Source organism: Caretta caretta, chromosome 6, assembly GCF_965140235.1.
Source record: "Caretta caretta isolate rCarCar2 chromosome 6, rCarCar1.hap1, whole genome shotgun sequence".
NCBI classification, from domain to species: domain Eukaryota; kingdom Metazoa; phylum Chordata; order Testudines; family Cheloniidae; genus Caretta; species Caretta caretta.
Genome location: NC_134211.1, coordinates 9,011,003 through 9,029,361, shown reverse-complemented (window position 1 = coordinate 9,029,361; position 18,359 = coordinate 9,011,003). Strand labels below are relative to the sequence as shown.

At 51.8% G+C, this 18,359-nt stretch overlaps 1 protein-coding gene across 1 annotated transcript in view; it reads left to right on the top strand.

Annotated features, from left to right (window-relative positions):
• LOC142072634 (uncharacterized) overlaps nt 1-18,359 on the top strand; it is a 146,169-nt gene that overhangs the window by 90,444 nt on the left and 37,366 nt on the right. Inside the window, exons 17-29 of the mRNA XM_075130122.1 lie at nt 3,595-3,621; nt 4,024-4,050; nt 4,635-4,661; nt 5,243-5,263; nt 5,860-5,886; nt 6,481-6,501; nt 7,094-7,120; nt 7,716-7,742; nt 8,338-8,358; nt 9,947-9,973; nt 10,572-10,598; nt 11,185-11,211; nt 11,808-11,828. Of these exons, the coding sequence (XP_074986223.1) occupies nt 3,595-3,621; nt 4,024-4,050; nt 4,635-4,661; nt 5,243-5,263; nt 5,860-5,886; nt 6,481-6,501; nt 7,094-7,120; nt 7,716-7,742; nt 8,338-8,358; nt 9,947-9,973; nt 10,572-10,598; nt 11,185-11,211; nt 11,808-11,828 (327 nt within the window). The remainder of the gene's footprint in view (nt 1-3,594; nt 3,622-4,023; nt 4,051-4,634; nt 4,662-5,242; nt 5,264-5,859; nt 5,887-6,480; nt 6,502-7,093; nt 7,121-7,715; nt 7,743-8,337; nt 8,359-9,946; nt 9,974-10,571; nt 10,599-11,184; nt 11,212-11,807; nt 11,829-18,359) is intronic.

The following is an 18,359-nucleotide window of genomic DNA, read 5'->3' as shown; positions in this document are numbered from 1 at the left end:
ATCCATCGGTGCTCTTCCTGATAACACCATCCTGGCTACTATGGATGTAGAAGCCCTCTACACCAACATTCCACACAAAGATGGACTACAAGCCGTCAAGAACACTATCCCCGATAATGTCACGGCTAACCTGGTGGCTGAACTTTGTGACTTTGTCCTTACCCATAACTATTTCACATTTGGGGACAATGTATACCTTCAGATCAGCGGCACTGCTATGGGTACCCGCATGGCCCCACAGTATGCCAACATTTTTATGGCTGATTTAGAACAACGCTTCCTCAGCTCTCGTCCCCTAAAGCCCCTACTCTACTTGCGCTATATTGATGATATCTTCATCATCTGGACCCATGGAAAAGAAGCCCTTGAGGAATTCCACCATGATTTCAACAATTTCCATCCCACCACCAACCTCAGCCTGGTCCAGTCCACACAAGAGATCCACTTCCTGGACACTACAGTGCTAATAAACAATGGCCACATAAACACCACCCTATACCGGAAACCTACTGACCGCTATTCCTACCTGCATGCCTCCAGCTTTCACCCTGACCACACCACACGATCCATCGTCTACAGCCAAGCTCTGCGATACAACCGCATTTGCTCCAACCCCTCAGACAGAGACAAACACCTACAAGATCTCTGTCAAGCTTTCTTACAACTACAATACCCACCTGCAGAAGTAAAGAAACAGATTGATAGAGCCAGAAGAGTTCCCAGAAGTTACCTACTACAGGACAGGCCTAACAAAGAAAATAACAGAACGCCACTAGCGGTCACCTTCAGCCCCCAACTAAAACCCCTCCAACGCATTATTAAGGATCTACAACCTATCCTAAAGGATGACCCAACACTCTCACAAGTCTTGGGAGACAGGCCAGTCCTTGCCTACAGACAGCCCCGCAACCTGAAGCAAATACTCACCAACAACCACATACCACACAACAGAACCACTAACCCAGGAACTTATCCTTGCAACAAAGCCCGTTGCCAATTGTGCCCACATATCTATTCAGGGGACACCATCACAGGGCCTAATAACATCAGCCACACTATCAGAGGCTCGTTCACCTGCACATCCACCAATGTGATATATGCCATCATGTGCCAGCAATGCCCCTCTGCCATGTACATTGGTCAAACTGGACAGCCTCTACGTAAAAGAATAAATGGACACAAATCAGATGTCAAGAATTATAACATTCATAAACCAGTCGGAGAACACTTCAATCTCTCTGGTCACGCAATCACAGACATGAAGGTCGCTATCTTAAAACAAAAAAACTTCAAATCCAGACTCCAGCGAGAAACTGCTGAATTGGAATTCATTTGCAAATTGGATACTATTAATTTAGGCTTAAATAGAGACTGGGAGTGGCTAAGTCATTATGCAAGGTAGCCTGTTTCCTCTTGTTTTTTCCTACCCCCTCCCCCCCAGATGTTCTGGTTTAACTTGGATTTAAACTTGGAGAGTGGTCAGTTTAGATGAGCTATTACCAGCAGGAGAGTGAGTTTGTGTGTGTATGGGGGTGGGGGGGATGTGAGAAAACCTGGATCTATGCAGGAAATAGCCCGACTTGACTATGTAAAGAGTTGTCACTTTGGATGGGCTAGCACCAGCAGGAGAGTGAATTTGTGTGGGGGGGTGGAGGGTGAGAAAACCTGGATTTGTGCTGGAAATGGCCCACCTGCTGATCACTTTAGATAAGCTATTACCAGCAGGACAGTGGGGTGGGAGGAGGTATTGTTTCATATTCTCTGTGTGTATATAAAGTCTGCTGCAGTTTCCACGGTAAACATCTGATGAAGTGAGCTGTAGCTCACGAAAGCTCATGCTCAAATAAATTGGTTAGTCTCTAAGGTGCCACAAGTACTCGTTTTCTTTTTGCGAATACAGACTAACACGGCTGTTCCTCTGAAACCTGTGATTAGGGGACTGGAACACATGAGTTATGAGGAGAGGCTGAGGGAGCTGGGATTGTTTAGCCTGCAGAAGAGAAGAATGAGGGGGGATTTGATAGCTGCTTTCAACTACCTGAAAGGGGGTTCCAAAGAGGATGGCTCTAGACTGTTCTCAATGGTAGCAGATGACAGAACGAGGAGTAATGGTCTCAAGTTGCAGTGGGGGAGGTTTAGATTGGATATTAGGAAAAACTTTTTCACTAAGAGGGTGGTGAAACACTGGAATGCGTTACCTAGGGAGGTGGTAGAATCTCCTTCCTTAGAGGTTTTTCAGGTCAGGCTTGACAAAGCCCTGGCTGGGATGATTTAACTGGGAATTGGTCCTGCTTCGAGCAGGGGGTTGGACTAGATGACCTTCTGGGGTCCCTTCCAACCCTGATATTCTATGATTCTATGATCTAGCCAGCGCGGGTAGCACTATCAGTATGGACAATGCTGGCACAGGCCTCAGCATGGGCTCATAACCCGAGTTCTGTGTTGTTGAAAGACTGCGGCAGCGAAGAGCTGCCAGAGCTTTTCCCTGCTCCCCCCGCCCTGTGCCAGAGGCTTTCCCCACTGCTGGAGCCTTTCTCTGTGAGAGAGGAAGACTACAGCAGCAGGGAGGCAGTGTGGGACAGTACACTGCAAAAACTAACAGGGGAGTCAGGAGGCATGGCTTGGATGAGTCGAGAGCGTGTAGGGCTGGGGTAGTCAATAGGTGGACTGTGGGCCAAATCCAGACCAAGAGATAGTTTTGAATGGACTCTGAAATCTTTTTATTTCCTTATTATTATCATTAAAACAGTGTAACACAGTTGCAAAAAAAAGTAAACATAATTCTGGGATAGATTAGCAGGAGTGTTGTCGGCAAGACACAAGAAGTAATTCTTCCGCTCTACTCCATTGCCCACAGCCCGACCACAGCTGCCCAGCACCCCACACAGAACCCCCCACTCGCTAGTTTCTCAATACACAGAGATTTCCCTTCCTCCCTCCCAGTGCCCTTCCCCACAGCCCCACCACCACTACTACACAATGCCCCACACAGACCCCGAGTGCCCTGGCACACACAGATCTCCCCCACTTCCCAGCACCCCCCAACAGGCCCCCAAAACACACAAACATCCCCCACTGCCCAGCACCCTCCACACACCTCCCAGACACTCCCCATCACACCCTGCCCCCTTCCCTGGCCGCACTCGCCAGCCCTGCTGGGAGGTCTCTTGCTTCTCGGGTGAGAGCGGCCAGGGGAGTCTCCAGACTCTCCACGGGCTGCGCCCGCCACACGCACGAGCTCCATGGCTCCCATTGGCCGGGATTACAGGGAAGAGAAGAGACACAGGGAAAGGGAAGAGGAAACAGAAGGAGAGGAGGAAGCATAAAGTGGGGAGGAGGGAATACAGGTGGGGCCTGGGACGGGGCAGGTGGGAATAGAGGGAGGGGAGGGGACACGGGAAGGGGGAGGAAGGATTAGGGTGCAGGAGGGGGCATGGGGAGGGGGATGAGGGAATAGAGGGAAGGCTCATGGGGAGACTGGGGAGAACGATTACAATGAATAGAGATGCGGGGGGTGCATTTGGAGGCTGTTGTGTTGTTTCAGTTGTTACTGTGGGTGTGATTGTGTCCTGTGTCCCATCTTTTGCCTTGTAGGTAATATCAGTACTTCAGGTGGCAGCGGTAAGTAGCTGGATCCGGGTTGGGATTGTGTCATTAGCAGGGGGGTGGGAAGGCAGAATTAGGAGAGGGCATAGAGAGGGCATAGAAGCATAGAGTGGGGAGGAGGGAATACAGCTGGAGGGCACAGGGAGAGGGAGCAGGAAATAGAAGGAGGTGGGGCCTGGGGCAGGGTAGGAGGGAATAGAGGGCATGGAACTGACACGGGAAGGGGGAACAAGGCTTAGGTTGGAGGAGGGGGCATGGGGAGGGGGAGGAGGGAATAGAGGGAAGGCTCATGGAGTGACTGGGGAGAACGATTACAATGAACAGAGATGCGGGGCGGGGGCATTTGGAGGCTGCTGTGTTGTTTCAGTTGTTACTGTGGGTGTGATTGTGTCCTGTGTCCCTTCTTTTGCCTTGTAGGTAATATCAGTACTTGCCGTGGCAGCGGTAAGAAGCTGGATCTGGGCTGGGATTGTGTCATTAGCAGGGGGATGCGAAGGCAGAATTAGGAGAGGGCCGGGTACACACTGGAGCTCTGCTCATTGCCTCTAGCCTCAGGCTGGCTCCTGTATCGACCTTCCTGTCTGTCTGTACTTACTCGTCACCCCAGCAGAGAGAATCTCCCCTATAACCCTCCTACCAACCATTCCCCAGAGCTGCCTGTGGAAGAGGGAATACGGGAAAGAGAAGGGAGACAGGGAAAGGGAAGAGGAAACAGAAGGAAAGGAGGAAGCATAGAGTGGGGAGGAGGGAATACAGGTGGGGGGCACAGGGAGGGGGAGCAGGGAATAGAAGGAGGCGGGGCCTGGGAGAATAGAGCGAGGGGAAGGGACACGGGAAGGGGGAACAGGGCTTAGGGTGGAGGAGGGGACATGGGGAGGGGTAGGAGGGAATCAGGGGAAGGCTCCTGGGGAGACTGGGGAGAACGATTACAATGAATATAGATGGGGGGGTGCATTTGGAAGCTGCTGTGTTGTTCCAGATGTTACTTTGGGTGTGATTGTGTCCTGTGTCCCTTTTTTGCCTTGTAGGTAATATCAGTACTTGTCATGGAAGCGGTAAGAAGCTGGATCTTGGCTGGGACTGTGTCATTAGCAGGGGGATGTGAAGGCAGAATTAGGAGAGGGCCAGGTACACATCAGGGCCCTGCTCATTGCTGGCTCCCGTATCGACATTCCTGTCTCTCTGTACTTACTCGTCAACCCCGCAGAGGGAATCTCCCCTCTAACCCTCCCACCAACCATTCCCCAGGGCTGCCTGTGGAAGAGGGAATATGGGGAATAGAAGGGACACAAGGAAAGGGAAGAGGAAACAGAAGGAGAGGAGGAAGCATAGAGTGGGGAGGAGGGAATACAGGTGGGGGGCACAGGGAGGGGGAGCAGGGAATAGAAGGAGGCGGGGCCTGGGATGGGGCAGGAGGGAATAGAGGGAGGGGAGGGGAGACGGGAAGGCAGTGGAAGGATTAGGGTGGAGGAGGGGGCATGGGGAGGGGGAGGAGGGAATAGAGGGGAGGCTCATGGGGAGACTGGGGAGAACGATTACAATGAATAGGGATGGGGGGTGCATTTGGAGGCTGCTGTGTTCTTTCAGTTGTTACTGTGCGTGTGATTGAGTCCTGTATCCCTTTTTTGCCTTGTAGGGAACAGCATCATTTGTCGTGGTAAGTAGCTGAATCTGGGCTGGGAATGTGTCATTATCAGGGGGATTCACAGGCAGAATTAGGAGAGGGGCGGGTACACACTGGGGCCCTGCTCATTGCCTCAAGCCCCAGGCTGGCTCCCGTATCTACGTTCCTGTCTCTGTGTCCTTACTCATCACCCCAGCAGAGGGGATCTCCTCTATAACCATCCCACCAACCATTCCCCAGAGCTGCCTGTGGAAGAGGGATTACAGGGAAGGGAGGGGAGACAGGGAAAGTGAAGAGGAAACAGAAGGAGAGGAGGAAGCATAGAGTGGGGAGGAGGGAATACAGGTGGGGGGCACAGGGAGAGGGAGGAGGGAATAGAAGGACGTGGGGCCTGGGACAGGGCAGGAGGGAATAGAGGGCGGGGAATTGACATGGGAAGGGGGAATAGGGCTTAGGGTGGAGGAGGGGGTATGGGAAGGGGGAGGAGGGAATAGAGGGGAGGCTCATGGGGAGACTGGGGAGAACGATTACAATGAATAGAGATGGGGGGTGCATTTGGAGGCTGCTGTGTTGTTTCAGTTGTTACTGTGGGTGTGATTATGTCCTGTGTCCCTTCTTTTGCATTGTAGGTAATATCAGTACTTGTCATGGAAGCGGTAAGAAGCTGGATCTGGGCTGGGATAGTGTCATTAGCAGGGGGATGCGAAGGCAGAATTAGGAGAGGGCCAGGTGCACATCAGGGCCCTGCTCATTGCCTCCAGCCCCAGGCTGGCTCCCGTATCAACCTTCCTGTCTCTCTGTACTTACTCGTCACCCCAGCAGAGGGAATCTCCCCTATAACCCTCCTACCAACCATTCCCCAGAGCTGCCTGTGGAAGATGGAATACGGGAAAGAGAAGGGACACAGGGAAAGGGAAGAGGAAACAGAAGGAGAGGAGGAAGCAGAGTGGGGAGGAGGGAATACAGGTGGGGGGCACAGGGAGGGGGAGCAGGAAATAGAAGGAGGCGGGGTCTGGGATGGGGCAGGAGGGAATAGAGGGAGGGGAGGGGACACGGGAAGGCAGCGGAAGGATTAGGGTGGAGGAGGGGGCATGGGGAGGGGGAGGAGGGAATAGGGGGAAGGCTCATGGGGAGACTGGGGAGAACGATTACAATGAATAGAGATGGGGGGGTGGATTTGGAGGCTGCTGTGTTGTTTCAGTTGTTACTGTGCGTGTGATTGTGTCCTGTGTCCCTTTTTTGCCTTGTAGGGAACAGCATTATTTGTCCTGGTAAGTACCTGGACCTGGGCTGGGAGTGTGTCATTATCAGGGGGATTCACAGGTAGAATTAGGAGAGGGCCTGGTACACGCTGGGGCCCAGCTCATTGCCTCCACCCCAGGCTGGCTCCCGTATCTACCTTCCTGTCTCTGTGTCCTTACTCATCAGCCCAGCAGAGGGGATCTCCTCTATAACCATCCCACCAACCATTCCCCAGAGCTGCCTGTGGAAGAGGGATTACAGGGAAGGGAGGGGAGACAGGGAAAGGGAAGAGGAAACAGAAGGAGAGGAGGAAGCATAGAGTGGGGAGGAGGGAATACAGGCTTGGGGCATGGAGGGGGAGCAGGGAATAGAAGGAGGTGGGGCCTGGGACGGGGCAGGAGGGAATAGAGGGCGGGGAACTGACACGGGAAGGGGGAATAGGACTTAGGGTGGAGGAGGGGGCATGGGGATGGGGAGGAGGGAATAGAGGGAAGGCTCATGGGGAGACTGGGGAGAATGATTACAATGAATAGAGATGGGGGGGCATTCTGAGGCTGCTGTGTTGTTTCAATTGTTACTGTGCGTGTGATTGTGTCCTGTGTCCCTTCTTTTGCATTGTAGGCAAGATTAGTTTTTGCCAAGTCACCGGTAAGTAGCTGGGCCTGGGCTGGGATTGTGTCATTAGCAGGGGAATGCGAAGGCAGAATTAGGAGAGGGCCGGGTACACACTGGGGCTCTGCTCATTGCCTCCAGCCCCAGGCTGGCTCCCATATCTACCTTCCTGTCTCTGTGTCCTTACTCGTCACCCCAGCAGAGGGGATCTCCTCTATAACCATCCCACCAACCATTCCCCAGAGCTGCCTGTGGAAGAGGGATTACAGGGAAGGGAGGGGAGACAGGGAAAGGGAAGAGGAAACAGAAGGAGAGGAGGAAGCAGAGTGGGGAGGAGGGAATACAGCTGGGGGGCACAGGGAGAAGGAGCAGGGAATAGAAGGAGGTGGGGCCTGGGATGGGGCAGGAGGGAATAGAGGGCGGGGAACTGACACGGGAAGGAGGAACAGGGCTTAGGGTGGAGGAGGGGACATGGGGAGGGGGAGGAGGGAATAGAGGGAAGGCTCATGGGGTGACTGGGAGAACGATTACAATGAATAGAGATGCGGGGGGTGCATTTGGAGGCTGCTGTGTTGTTTCAGTTGTTACTGTGGGTGTGATTGTGTCCTGTGTCCCTTCTTTTGCCTTGTAGGTAATATCAGTACTTGCCGTGGCAGAGGTAAGAAGCTGGATCTGGGCTGGGATTGTGTCATTAGCAGGGGGATGCAAAGGCAGAATTAGGAGAGGGCCGGGTACACACTGGGGCCCTGCTCATTGCCTCCTGCCCCAGGCTGGCTCCCATATCGACCTTCCTGTCTCTGTGTCCTTACTCGTCACCCCAGCAGAGGGAATCTCCCCTGTAACGCTCCCACCAACCATTCCCCAGAGCTGCCTGTGGAAGAGGGAATACGGGGAAGAGAAGGGACACAGGGAAAGGGAAGAGGAAACAGAAGGAGAGGAGGAAGCATAGAGTGCGGAGGAGGGAATACAGGTGGGGGGCACAGGGAGGGGGAGCAGGAAATAGAAGGAGGCGGGGCCTGGGACGGGGCAGGACGGAATAGAGGGAGGGGAGGGGACACGGGAAGGCAGCGGAAGGATTAGGGTGGAGGAGGGGGCATGGGGAGGGGGAGGAGGGAATAGAGGGAAGGCTCATGGGGAGACTGGGGAGAATGATTACAATGAATAGAGATGGGGGGTGCATTTGGAGGCTGCTGTGTTGTTTCAATTGTTACTGTGCGTGTGATTGTTTCCTGTGTCCCTTTTTTGCCTTGTAGGGAACAGCATTATTTGTCCTGGTAAGTACCTGGATCTGGGCTGGGATTGTGTCATTAGCAGAAAGAAAAGGAGTACTTGTGGCACCTTAGAGACTAATCAATTTATTTGAGCATGAGCTTTCGTGAGCTACAGCTCACTTCATCAGATGCATACCGTGGAAACTGCAGCAGACTTTATATACACACAGAGAATATGAAACAATACCTCCTCCCACCCCACTGTCCTGCTGGTAATAGCTTATCTAAAGTGATCAACAGGTGGGCCATTTCCAGCACAAATCCAGGTTTTCTCACCCTCCACCCCCCCACACAAATTCACTCTCCTGCTGGTGCTAGCCCATCCGAAGTGACAACTCTTTACATAATCAAGTCGGGTTATTTCCTGCATAGATCCAGGTTTTCTCACATCCCCCCCACCCCCATACACACACAAACTCACTCTCCTGCTGGTAATAGCTCATCTAAACTGATCACTCTCCAAGTTTAAATCCAAGTTAAACCAGAACATCTGGGGGGGGGGGGTAGGAAAAAACAAGAGGAAACAGGCTACCTTGCATAATGACTTAGCCACTCCCAGTCTCTATTTAAGCCTAAATTAATAGTATCCAATTTGCAAATGAATTCCAATTCAGCAGTTTCTCGCTGGAGTCTGGATTTGAAGTTTTTTTGTTTTAAGATAGCGACCTTCATGTCTGTGATTGCGTGACCAGAGAGATTGAAGTGTTCTCCGACTGGTTTATGAATGTTATAATTCTTGACATCTGATTTGTGTCCATTTATTCTTTTACGTAGAGACTGTCCAGTTTGACCAATGTACATGGCAGAGGGGCATTGCTGGCACATGATGGCATATATCACATTGGTGGATGTGCAGGTGAACGAGCCTCTGATAGTGTGGCTGATGTTATTAGGCATGCATCTGATGAAGTGAGCTGTAGCTCACGAAAGCTCATGCTCAAATAAATTGGTTAGTCTCTAAGGTGCCACAAGTACTCCTTTTCTTTTTGCGAATACAGACTAACACGGCTGTTCCTCTGAAACCTGTCATTAGCAGGGGGATGCAAAGGCAGAATTAGGAGAGGGCCGGGTACACACTGGGGCCCTGCTCATTGCCTCCTGCCCCAGGCTGGCTCCCATATCGACCTTCCTGTCTCTGTGTCCTTACTCGTCACCCCAGCAGAGGGAATCTCCCCTATAACGCTCCCACCAACCATTCCCCAGAGCTGCCTGTGGAAGAGGGAATACGGGGAAGAGAAGGGACACAGGGAAAGGGAAGAGGAAACAGAAGGAGAGGAGGAAGCACAGAGTGGGGAGGAGGGAATACAGGCTTGGGCCCTGGGGGGGGAGCAGGGAACAGAAGAAGGTGGGGCCTGGAATGGGGCAGGAGGGAATAGAGGGCGGGGAACTGACACGGGAAGGGGGAACAGGTCTTAGGGTGGAGGAGGGCGCATGGGGATGGGGAGGAGGGAATAGAGGGAAGGCTCATGGGGAGACTGGGGAGAATGATTACAATGAATAGAGATGGGGGGGGTGCATTTGGAGGCTGCTTTGTTGTTTCAGTTGTTACTGTGTGTGTGATTATGTCCTGGTCCCTTCTTTTGCATTGTAGGCAAGATTAGTTTTTGCCATGTCACCGGTAAGTAGCTGGGCCTGGGCTGGGATTGTGTCATTAGCAGGAGGATGCGAAGGCAGAATTAGGAGAGGGCCGGGTACACGCTGGGGCCCTGCTCATTGCCTCCAGCCCCAGGCTGGCTCCCGTATCTACCTTCCTGTCTCTGTGTCCTTACTCGTCAGCCCAGCAGAGGGGATCTCCTCTATAACCATCCCACCAACCATTCCCCAGAGCTGCCTGTGGAAGAGGGATTATAGGGAAGGGAGGGGAGACAGGCAAAGGGAAAAGGAAACAGAAGGAGAGGAGGAAGCATAGAGTGGGGAGGAGGGAATACAGCTGGGGGGCACAGGGAGAAGGAGCAGGGAATAGAAGGAGGCGGGGCCTGGGACGGGGCAGGAGGGAATAGAGGGCATGGAACTGACAGGGGAAGGGGGAACAGGGCTTAGGGTGGAGGAGGGGGTATGGGGAGGGGGAGGAGAGAATAGAGGGGAGGCTCATGGGGAGACTGGGGAGAACGATTACAATGAATAGAGATGCGGGGGGTGCATTTGGAGGCTGCTGTGTTGTTTCAGTTGTTACTGTGGGTGTGATTGTGTCCTATGTCCCTTCTTTTGCCTTGTAGGTAATATCAGTACTTGCCGTGGCAGCGGTAAGAAGCTAGATCTGGGCTGGGATTGTGTCATTAGCAGGGGGATGCGAAGGCAGAATTAGGAGAGGGCTGGGTACACACTGGGGCTCTGCTCATTGCCTCCAGCCCCAGGCTGGCTCCCGTATCGACCTTCCTGTCTCTCTGTACTTACTCGTCACCCCCGCAGAGAGAATTTCCCCTATAACCCTCCTACCAACCATTCCCCAGAGCTGCCTGTGGAAGAGGGAATACGGGAAAGAGAAGGGAGACAGGTAAAGGGAAGAGGAAACAGGAGAGGAGGAAGCATAGAGTGGGGAGGAGGGAATACAGCTGGGGGGCACAGGGAGAAGGAGCAGGGAATAGAAGGAGGTGGGGCCTGGGACGGGGCACGAGGGAATAGAGGGCATGGAACTGACACGGGAAGGGGGAACAGGGCTTAGGGTGGAGGAGGGGACATGGGGAGGGAATAGAGGGAAGGCTCATGGGGTGACTGGGGAGAACGATTACAATGAACAGAGATGCGGGGGGTGCATTTGGAGGCTGCTGTGTTGTTTCAGTTGTTACTGTGGGTGTGATTATGTCCTGTGTCCCTTCTTTTGCCTTGTAGGTAATATCAGTACTTGCCGTGGCAGTGGTAAGAAGCTAGATCTGGGCTGGGATTATGTCATTAGCAGGGGGATGCGAAGGCAGAATTAGGAGAGGGCTGGGTACACACTGGGGCTCTGCTCATTGCCTCCAGCCCCAGGCTGGCTCCCGTATCAACCTTCCTGTCTCTCTGTACTTACTCGTCACCCCCGCAGAGAGAATTTCCCCTATAACCCTCCTACCAACCATTCCCCAGAGCTGCCTGTGGAAGATGGAATACGGGAAAGAGAAGGGACACAGGGAAAGGGAAGAGGAAACAGAAGGAGAGGAGGAAGCATAGAGTGGGGAGGAGGGAATACAGGTGGGGGGCACAGGGAGGGGGAGCAGGGAATAGAAGGAGGCGGGGCCTGGGACGGGGCAGGAGGGAGTAGAGGGCATGGAACTGACACGGGAAGGGGGAACAGGGCTTAGGGTGGAGGAGGGGGCATGGGGAGGGGGAGGAGGGAATAGAGGGAAGGCTCTTGGGGAGACTGGGGAGAACGATTACAATGAATACTGATGGGGGGGTGCATTTGGAGGCTGCTGTGTTGTTTCGGTTGTTACTGTGCGTGTGATTGTGTCCTGTGTCCCTTTTTTGCCTTTTAGGGAACATCATTATTTGTCGTGGTAAGTAACTGGACCTGGGCTGGGAGTGTGTCATTATCAGGGGGATTCACAGGCAGAATTAGGAGAAGGCTGGGTACACGCTGGGGCCCTGCTCATTGCCTCCAGTTCCAGGCTGGCTCCCCTCTCTACCTCCTAAAAAAAACAACGAGAAGTCCGGTGGCATCTTAAAGAGTAACAGGTTTATTTGGGCATAAGCTCTCGTGGGTAACAGACCCACTTCTTCAGATGCATGGAGTGAAAATTACAGATACAGGCATAAATATCCTGGCACATGAAGAGAAGGGAGTTACCTTACAAGTGGAGAACCAGTGCTGAGAAGGCCAATTCAGTCAGGGTGACTATCTACCTCCTGTCTCTCTAACCCCAAGGGTGCCATTGGGGGGTGGGGAGAGCTCCTGCTGTCTCCCCCGCTTCTGACTTTTGTGCAGGAGGTGTTCTCCCAGGTGGAGCTCTTAACTGCAGCCCAGCATTCCTGTGGAGTGTGGATTGTGGGGAGGAGAGGTGCTGCTTCCAGCTTGTGCCCCTGGGGCAGGGAGCCAGTGTTCGGTTTACAGACAGAGGCAGGGTGATTAAGATGAGAAGGGGCTGGTAATAAAATGAAGGACCTGGATGTCCTTAGATGAGCCTGTAAAACAGGAATCCCTCTGCACGGGTTGTGGGAGGGAGGGAGGGAGGGAGGAGGGCGGGGGACTGTTGAAGGGACAACACGGGGGACTCAGAAGAAATACAGCCAAGCCCTTTGAGCCAAGGTTACAGTCAGACCAGAGGGAGATTTGAGGGCTCAGGTGAAAAGAAGGATCCAAAACCAAGGGGAGGAACAGCAGCAGTGGTACTGTGAGGTTCCCACTCTACCTGTGATATGTATGTGGCCCCATCCCCACGGTATATTAGCGCCTCACAGGGTCTAAACTATTTCTCTTCACATCCCCTCAATGAGGTAGAACAGGGCTGTTATAGCCATTGTACAGAGGGGGCACTGAGGGACACACAGACTAAAGGGCAGAACAGAACAAGGAGCAATGGTCTCAAGTTGCAGTGGGGGAGGTCGAGGTTGGAAAATCTATTTCCCTAGGAGTAGAGTAGGAAAAGCTATTTCCCTAGGAGGGTGGTGAAGCACTGGAAGGGGTTACCTAGGGAGGGGGTGGAATCTCCATCCTTGGAGGTTTTTGAGGCCTAACTTGACAGAGCCCTGGCTGGGATGATTTAGTTGGGGTTGGTCCTGCTTTGAGCAGGGGGTTGGACTCGATGACCTCCTGAGGTCCCTTCCAACCCTGATCTTCTCTGATTCCAAAGGCCAGATGTTCAAAGGTATTTCTGCACCTGGCAGGATTTTCAGAAGTGCCGAGAAGGACACTCAAAGGAAGGGGCCTCGTAGGTCTGGGGACAGAGTTTCAGAAACTGGAAAAGGCAGCAGATGCTGCTGACTGACACATGCAAGCGAGACCATTGATAGTGTGCAGGTCCCAAAGGGGAGGGCAAAAGCCTAGCATTGAAGAGGGGGCCCAGTTTGTTCTTGGGAAAGGGAGGGGGACTAAGCACCCATCACCCCAATACCAGTCACCTCCTGGTAACCTTAATTATCAGGCCCGAGCCCCAAGGGACAGCCCAAAAGAGTGTTTCTTACATGCATCCTGTGAACACATGAAGAAACAATATCCTAAGTACAGTGAGTCCAAATACAATCCCTGATCCATCCGGGTGAATGTAGCTCCCTCGAGTCAGAGACTTCAGTTTTTGGTAGCGCCCCCACACACAGAGTTTAAATTAGATTAAACAGGCGCAGAGTTGATTAAACAGGCCAAGGTAAATGGTAACCTGTGCTGGGATGGAGAGACACTTGAGCATGGATTTCTCTAGTCAGGAGGGATGTGATTAAGGAGGGTGATATAATCCCAGGGGAGAAGGTAACACTCCTGGCGTTGGGCAATTTAGAAACATGATTTCTTTAGCCTGCCTTGAATTTCAGGGGAAGGTTTTGGGGGGTACCTTAAATGTGGGGGCTCTTAAGAATTGACCAGCTGATGTATTAGTGGGAAAGGCCATATCACTATCCAAAGCTATGAGTATTATGAGCCATGGCAAGAGGGAATATGTCCCAGAGCTCCCAGAGATAAACCCAGAGGAGGGATAGGCAGGTAAGAGGGGAGAAGAGACCCCTTCACCCTTATCAGCAAAAAGTAGCAATATGTTTCCAGGGGAGGGGGATGAAGAGTCACTCCCCTTACCTGAGAGAGCTCTCGGTACACGAAAAAGCCAAATGGAATTTCCTGCAGAGCAAAGTGCGACCCCTCACTGGAAAGCAGAAGGGAGGCCAGCCACAGTAATGCCCCAGAGAAAGAGAACAGTGGGAGGCTTTTGACAGAAGAAGGAAGGAGTTACAGGGGATCCCCAATTGGGAAAAACAAGTTCTCTGGCACTGTGTTGGAAACCGGTTTTAAATATGCCATCACTTCCTTTGAGTGTCCACTCAATGCCCATATTCCCTGAAAAGGGGACCAATCCCTCCCCCCTTATCAGCTTTGCCAGGTTTTATCTGGTATCACTCTCCTTCCTGCTGTCTGGCCTAGGCACACTACAATTTGCATTTGTGATGGCTCCCTATCAGATTTTACCCCGGCCCATTTCCCTCTGCAGGGAAGAGGGCGGCCATCACCCCTGTATCCCCAGCTAAATGTATATACAAGACTTACACAATCAGGTATGGAGTACACATCACTACATGCAATTAATACAAAAAGCAATCCAATGATTAGTAAGGGCCACATCTGCATCGGTGACAAGAACCAATTTTCCAATCATTAGGAATGTCACAGGGTCATATTCTCTTTAGGTTTCTGATTTAGTGACCATATATGAGATTTTTTAATTCAACCGGACAATTCCCAGACAGACGGGCAAAAAAACACACACCCCTTATTGTGGAATTAAGCCTGAGGGGACATAGCAATAATTCCGAGTAGACTACAGCAGCGGCTCTCAATCTTGCCAGACTACTATACCCCTTTCAGGAGTCTGATTTGTCTTGCGTACCTCCAGGTTTACCGCACTTAAAACCTACTTGCTTACACAATCAGACAAACATACAAAAGTGTCAGAGCACATGATTACTGACAAATTGTTGACTTTCTCATTGTTACCAATAATTATAAAATAAATTGATTGGAATATAAATATTGTACTTACATTTCAGTGAATAGGATATAGAGCAGTATAAACAAGTCATTGTCTGTATGAAATTATTATTTGTACTGACTTTGCTTGTGCTTCTTATGTAGCCTGTTGTAAGACTAGGCAAATATCCAGAGGAGTTGATGTGCCCTGTGGAAGACCTCTGGTTCCCCAGGAGTACACGTACCGCTGGTTGAGGACCACTGAACAACATGAGCAGGATGGAGAAATGATCCCAAAGTCAAGTTTTAGGCCAGATCTATTCTAAACAATAAAGTTGAGCCTGTTGCATAGATCAGGGGCATGAAAAATCCTCACCCCTGCGTGATGTCGTTAAACCGACACACCCCCAACTGCCTCTCAGAGTGGTGGATTAACCACAGTGACAGGAGAACCCCTGTAGTGAGTGGCTACACTGAAGCATTACAATGGTGCCCCTGCTGGTTTAAGTGTAGACATAGCTAAACCCAATAAATTCACAGTCCAGGTTGCACTTAGCACAACCAAAACATGGTAAGGTCTGGAATGCACAGCCAGGGCCTGCAGAACAGATGGAAGGGAGGGAAGGGGGGGCGACGTGTGTGAGAGGGAGGGCGGAGGAGGAGGAGGAGGAGGCATTATCCAGATGATCGGTATTTTTTCCGACACTGCTATTCCTGTCCGAGTACAGACATCGCTAGCACCTGGATTGTCCATATATGCATGTCTTGTCCCAGTTAAGTTCTTGCCTTCCATTTCTGTGAGGCTGGAGAGAGGAAGAGTATTGTTCAATGACTAGTGAGTGCTGAACAGGGGGAGCGGGTTGGGCTACAGCAGGGGAGGAGGGACAGAAAGACAGGTAGAAGTGGGAGGGAAGCATGTGTATGAAGGGAGGTGAAGGGGGAGGGGAGGGTATTTGTAAAGGGTAGGGGATCGTGTGTGTGAGGGCATGAGGGGGGAGGGAGCACATGGGGCATCAGTGGGAGAGGAATCTGTGTTTGAGGGATGTGAGGGGGAGGGGCGTGGGAAGGGAGGGGAATGGAGCACCTTTGTTCTTGATTGGGGGAAAGGGGGTCTGAGGATGGGTGGCATGGTGGGGAGTGCTTGTGTTTCGAGGGGTGTAATGGTGTCATGAGAGAGAGTTGGGGGGTGGGAGTGTTGGAAGCATGGGAGTGGGAGAGAGATGATGTAGTTATTCTGTGATTTCCCACCGCCTCTCCTCCTCATGAGGGCAACATTGGTCATCAAGGGCTTCTGTGATCCGTTCCTATCTGGTACTGAAGGAAACGTGTCCCATTCCTGGCAGTCTATTTCCCTTCGGTTAGGCCGTTCTCAGGGCTGGGACTGCAGATCTGGTTTCTTGCTGATGAGAAGGGAGGCCTGATTGGTTAGTGTAGACGGAATCTTCCTACACGTTCAACAGGGGGAAAACTAGGATCCCAGCTGTATCCTCATCACCTTGCCACTCTTTCCTCTTCTGGAGGTGCGGGTTGGCTGGGTGATCCTGGCCTGTACCCAGGGAAGACAATTCCGTTCTATGTCTCCTGACGTCCCCACTGGGCATCGGATCAGGTTTTGTTTTCCCAGTGAGGCCTTGTCCATGCCTGGAGATGCTATTTCATTTACTCACAGGATGAGGGCTCAGCAGTTTGGGCAGCTGTGACTTGCCAGTTACCTGGGGGAGTGTTGCTGAGCACTGACAAGGGAAAAGAAGGCTCACACCAGCTTAGGTCTTGAGAAGAGAGGGCTGCCCTGGAGTAGTCTCTTCATGTGGCCCTGCTGACCCAAGAAGCCTGGTTCGCAAAACATTGTTTTATTGCTGTGCTTAGTTCCCCTCAGTGTGGGGGTTTGGTACATCAGCCACCTCTTGTGCACTCTCTGGGAAAATTCCTCTTTGAGTTATTATCTGGACCACTGTTTCGGAGGTGTCCTTCCTTTCTCATAATGGGGATGCCGATAGTGACCATTGTGTTCCCTTCAAAGAGACCTATCCCCATAGGCTTTATGTTTACCCAGAATATCACAGCTGGGCTCCCCTTTCCCCTCTCTGTTTGTTTCTCCCTTATTGAGGGATTGATATAGTGCCTCAGTGGGTCACAACTGAGAATACCAGCTTCTGGACAAACTGCTGAGAAATGGGACAGACTCACCACGAACTGGTGGTTATTCTTCCGTAAGATATTCCAAAACAGTAACATAAGTATACTTCGGTCTCACCACACTGGCTAATAAGAAGTCAGAAATGCAGCCTCCTTGGGTATTCTAGTCTTTGTTTCACCACCCAGACACCGATTTTATGATGAGTAAAAAGAAAAGGAGTACTTGTGGCTACTCTGAAACCTGTCTTTATGATGAGTAGTTATTTAAAAGTAGTTTAATCAAACAAAGGATTCTTCTCATCCCCAAGGACCAGCCACGTGCCCAAGTCAATATATAACACAGATCTTACCCAATAATCACACCGTTGCCAATCCTTTAGTATCTAACATCTAAAGGTTTATTTATGAGAGAAAAGAATAAGGAGAGATTTAAAATGGTGAAAGGAATCCAATACATGCTGAAACAGTCCTCACTTGGGACTGTGGCCTAGTGGTCACAGCTGCAATCCCTGAGTGCCAAGGGGGCTGTGGGGAGGGGATCCCAGGCCCTCCCACTCCACCAGGCTCTGACCCAGGGCCCTTTGGGCTACCAGTAGCCTGGCAACCAGGCTGCTGTCCTCCCTGGGCCTCTTCCTCTCATCCAACTGCCTCAGGTCAGCTTAGTCCAAGGCTTTCCCCTGGTGGGGAAACCCAAACCACACTAAGTAAGAGGGGGTTTCCACCAGGGTCCACAGGATACTTCCCTCTCTGGGGTCGGTCCTCCCTTCCCTCAGTCAGGGCCCCTTTGGGCAGCAGTGTCAGAGCTTTTAGGCTTCTTGCTGCACGGCTGGAGCTCTGAGCTACAGGTCTGCTCCCCTCCAGCTCTGCCACCCAAATGAGCGAATTCCCTGCCTTTTAATTCCTCCAGCAGATGGAACATTTGCTGTGGGTGTGGCAAGGCAGGGCTGGCTGATACCAAAATAATCCCTTAACCCTTGTTGCATAGTGTGGGGTGTGTACATCCCATCCCACATACACTCATTGTAAAGTTCTCATATCAGGGTTGACGCAGCGATGGAATAAACTGCTGGCTTTTATGACTTCGAAAAGCTTGGAAGGTCCTCAATCCATTGGTTGTCACGCTCCTTTTATTATAAGTCCGTAGTCACGAGGTCAGAGCAGGAAAGAGGCAAAATGGAGATGCTTCCAGGGCCTTTTCTACTTTCCCTCATGTGGCGCTGCTCTCAGCCTTAGTTTGTGGGAAAGTACAGGCACAAGATGGAGTTCAGAGTCACATAAGCTGGTC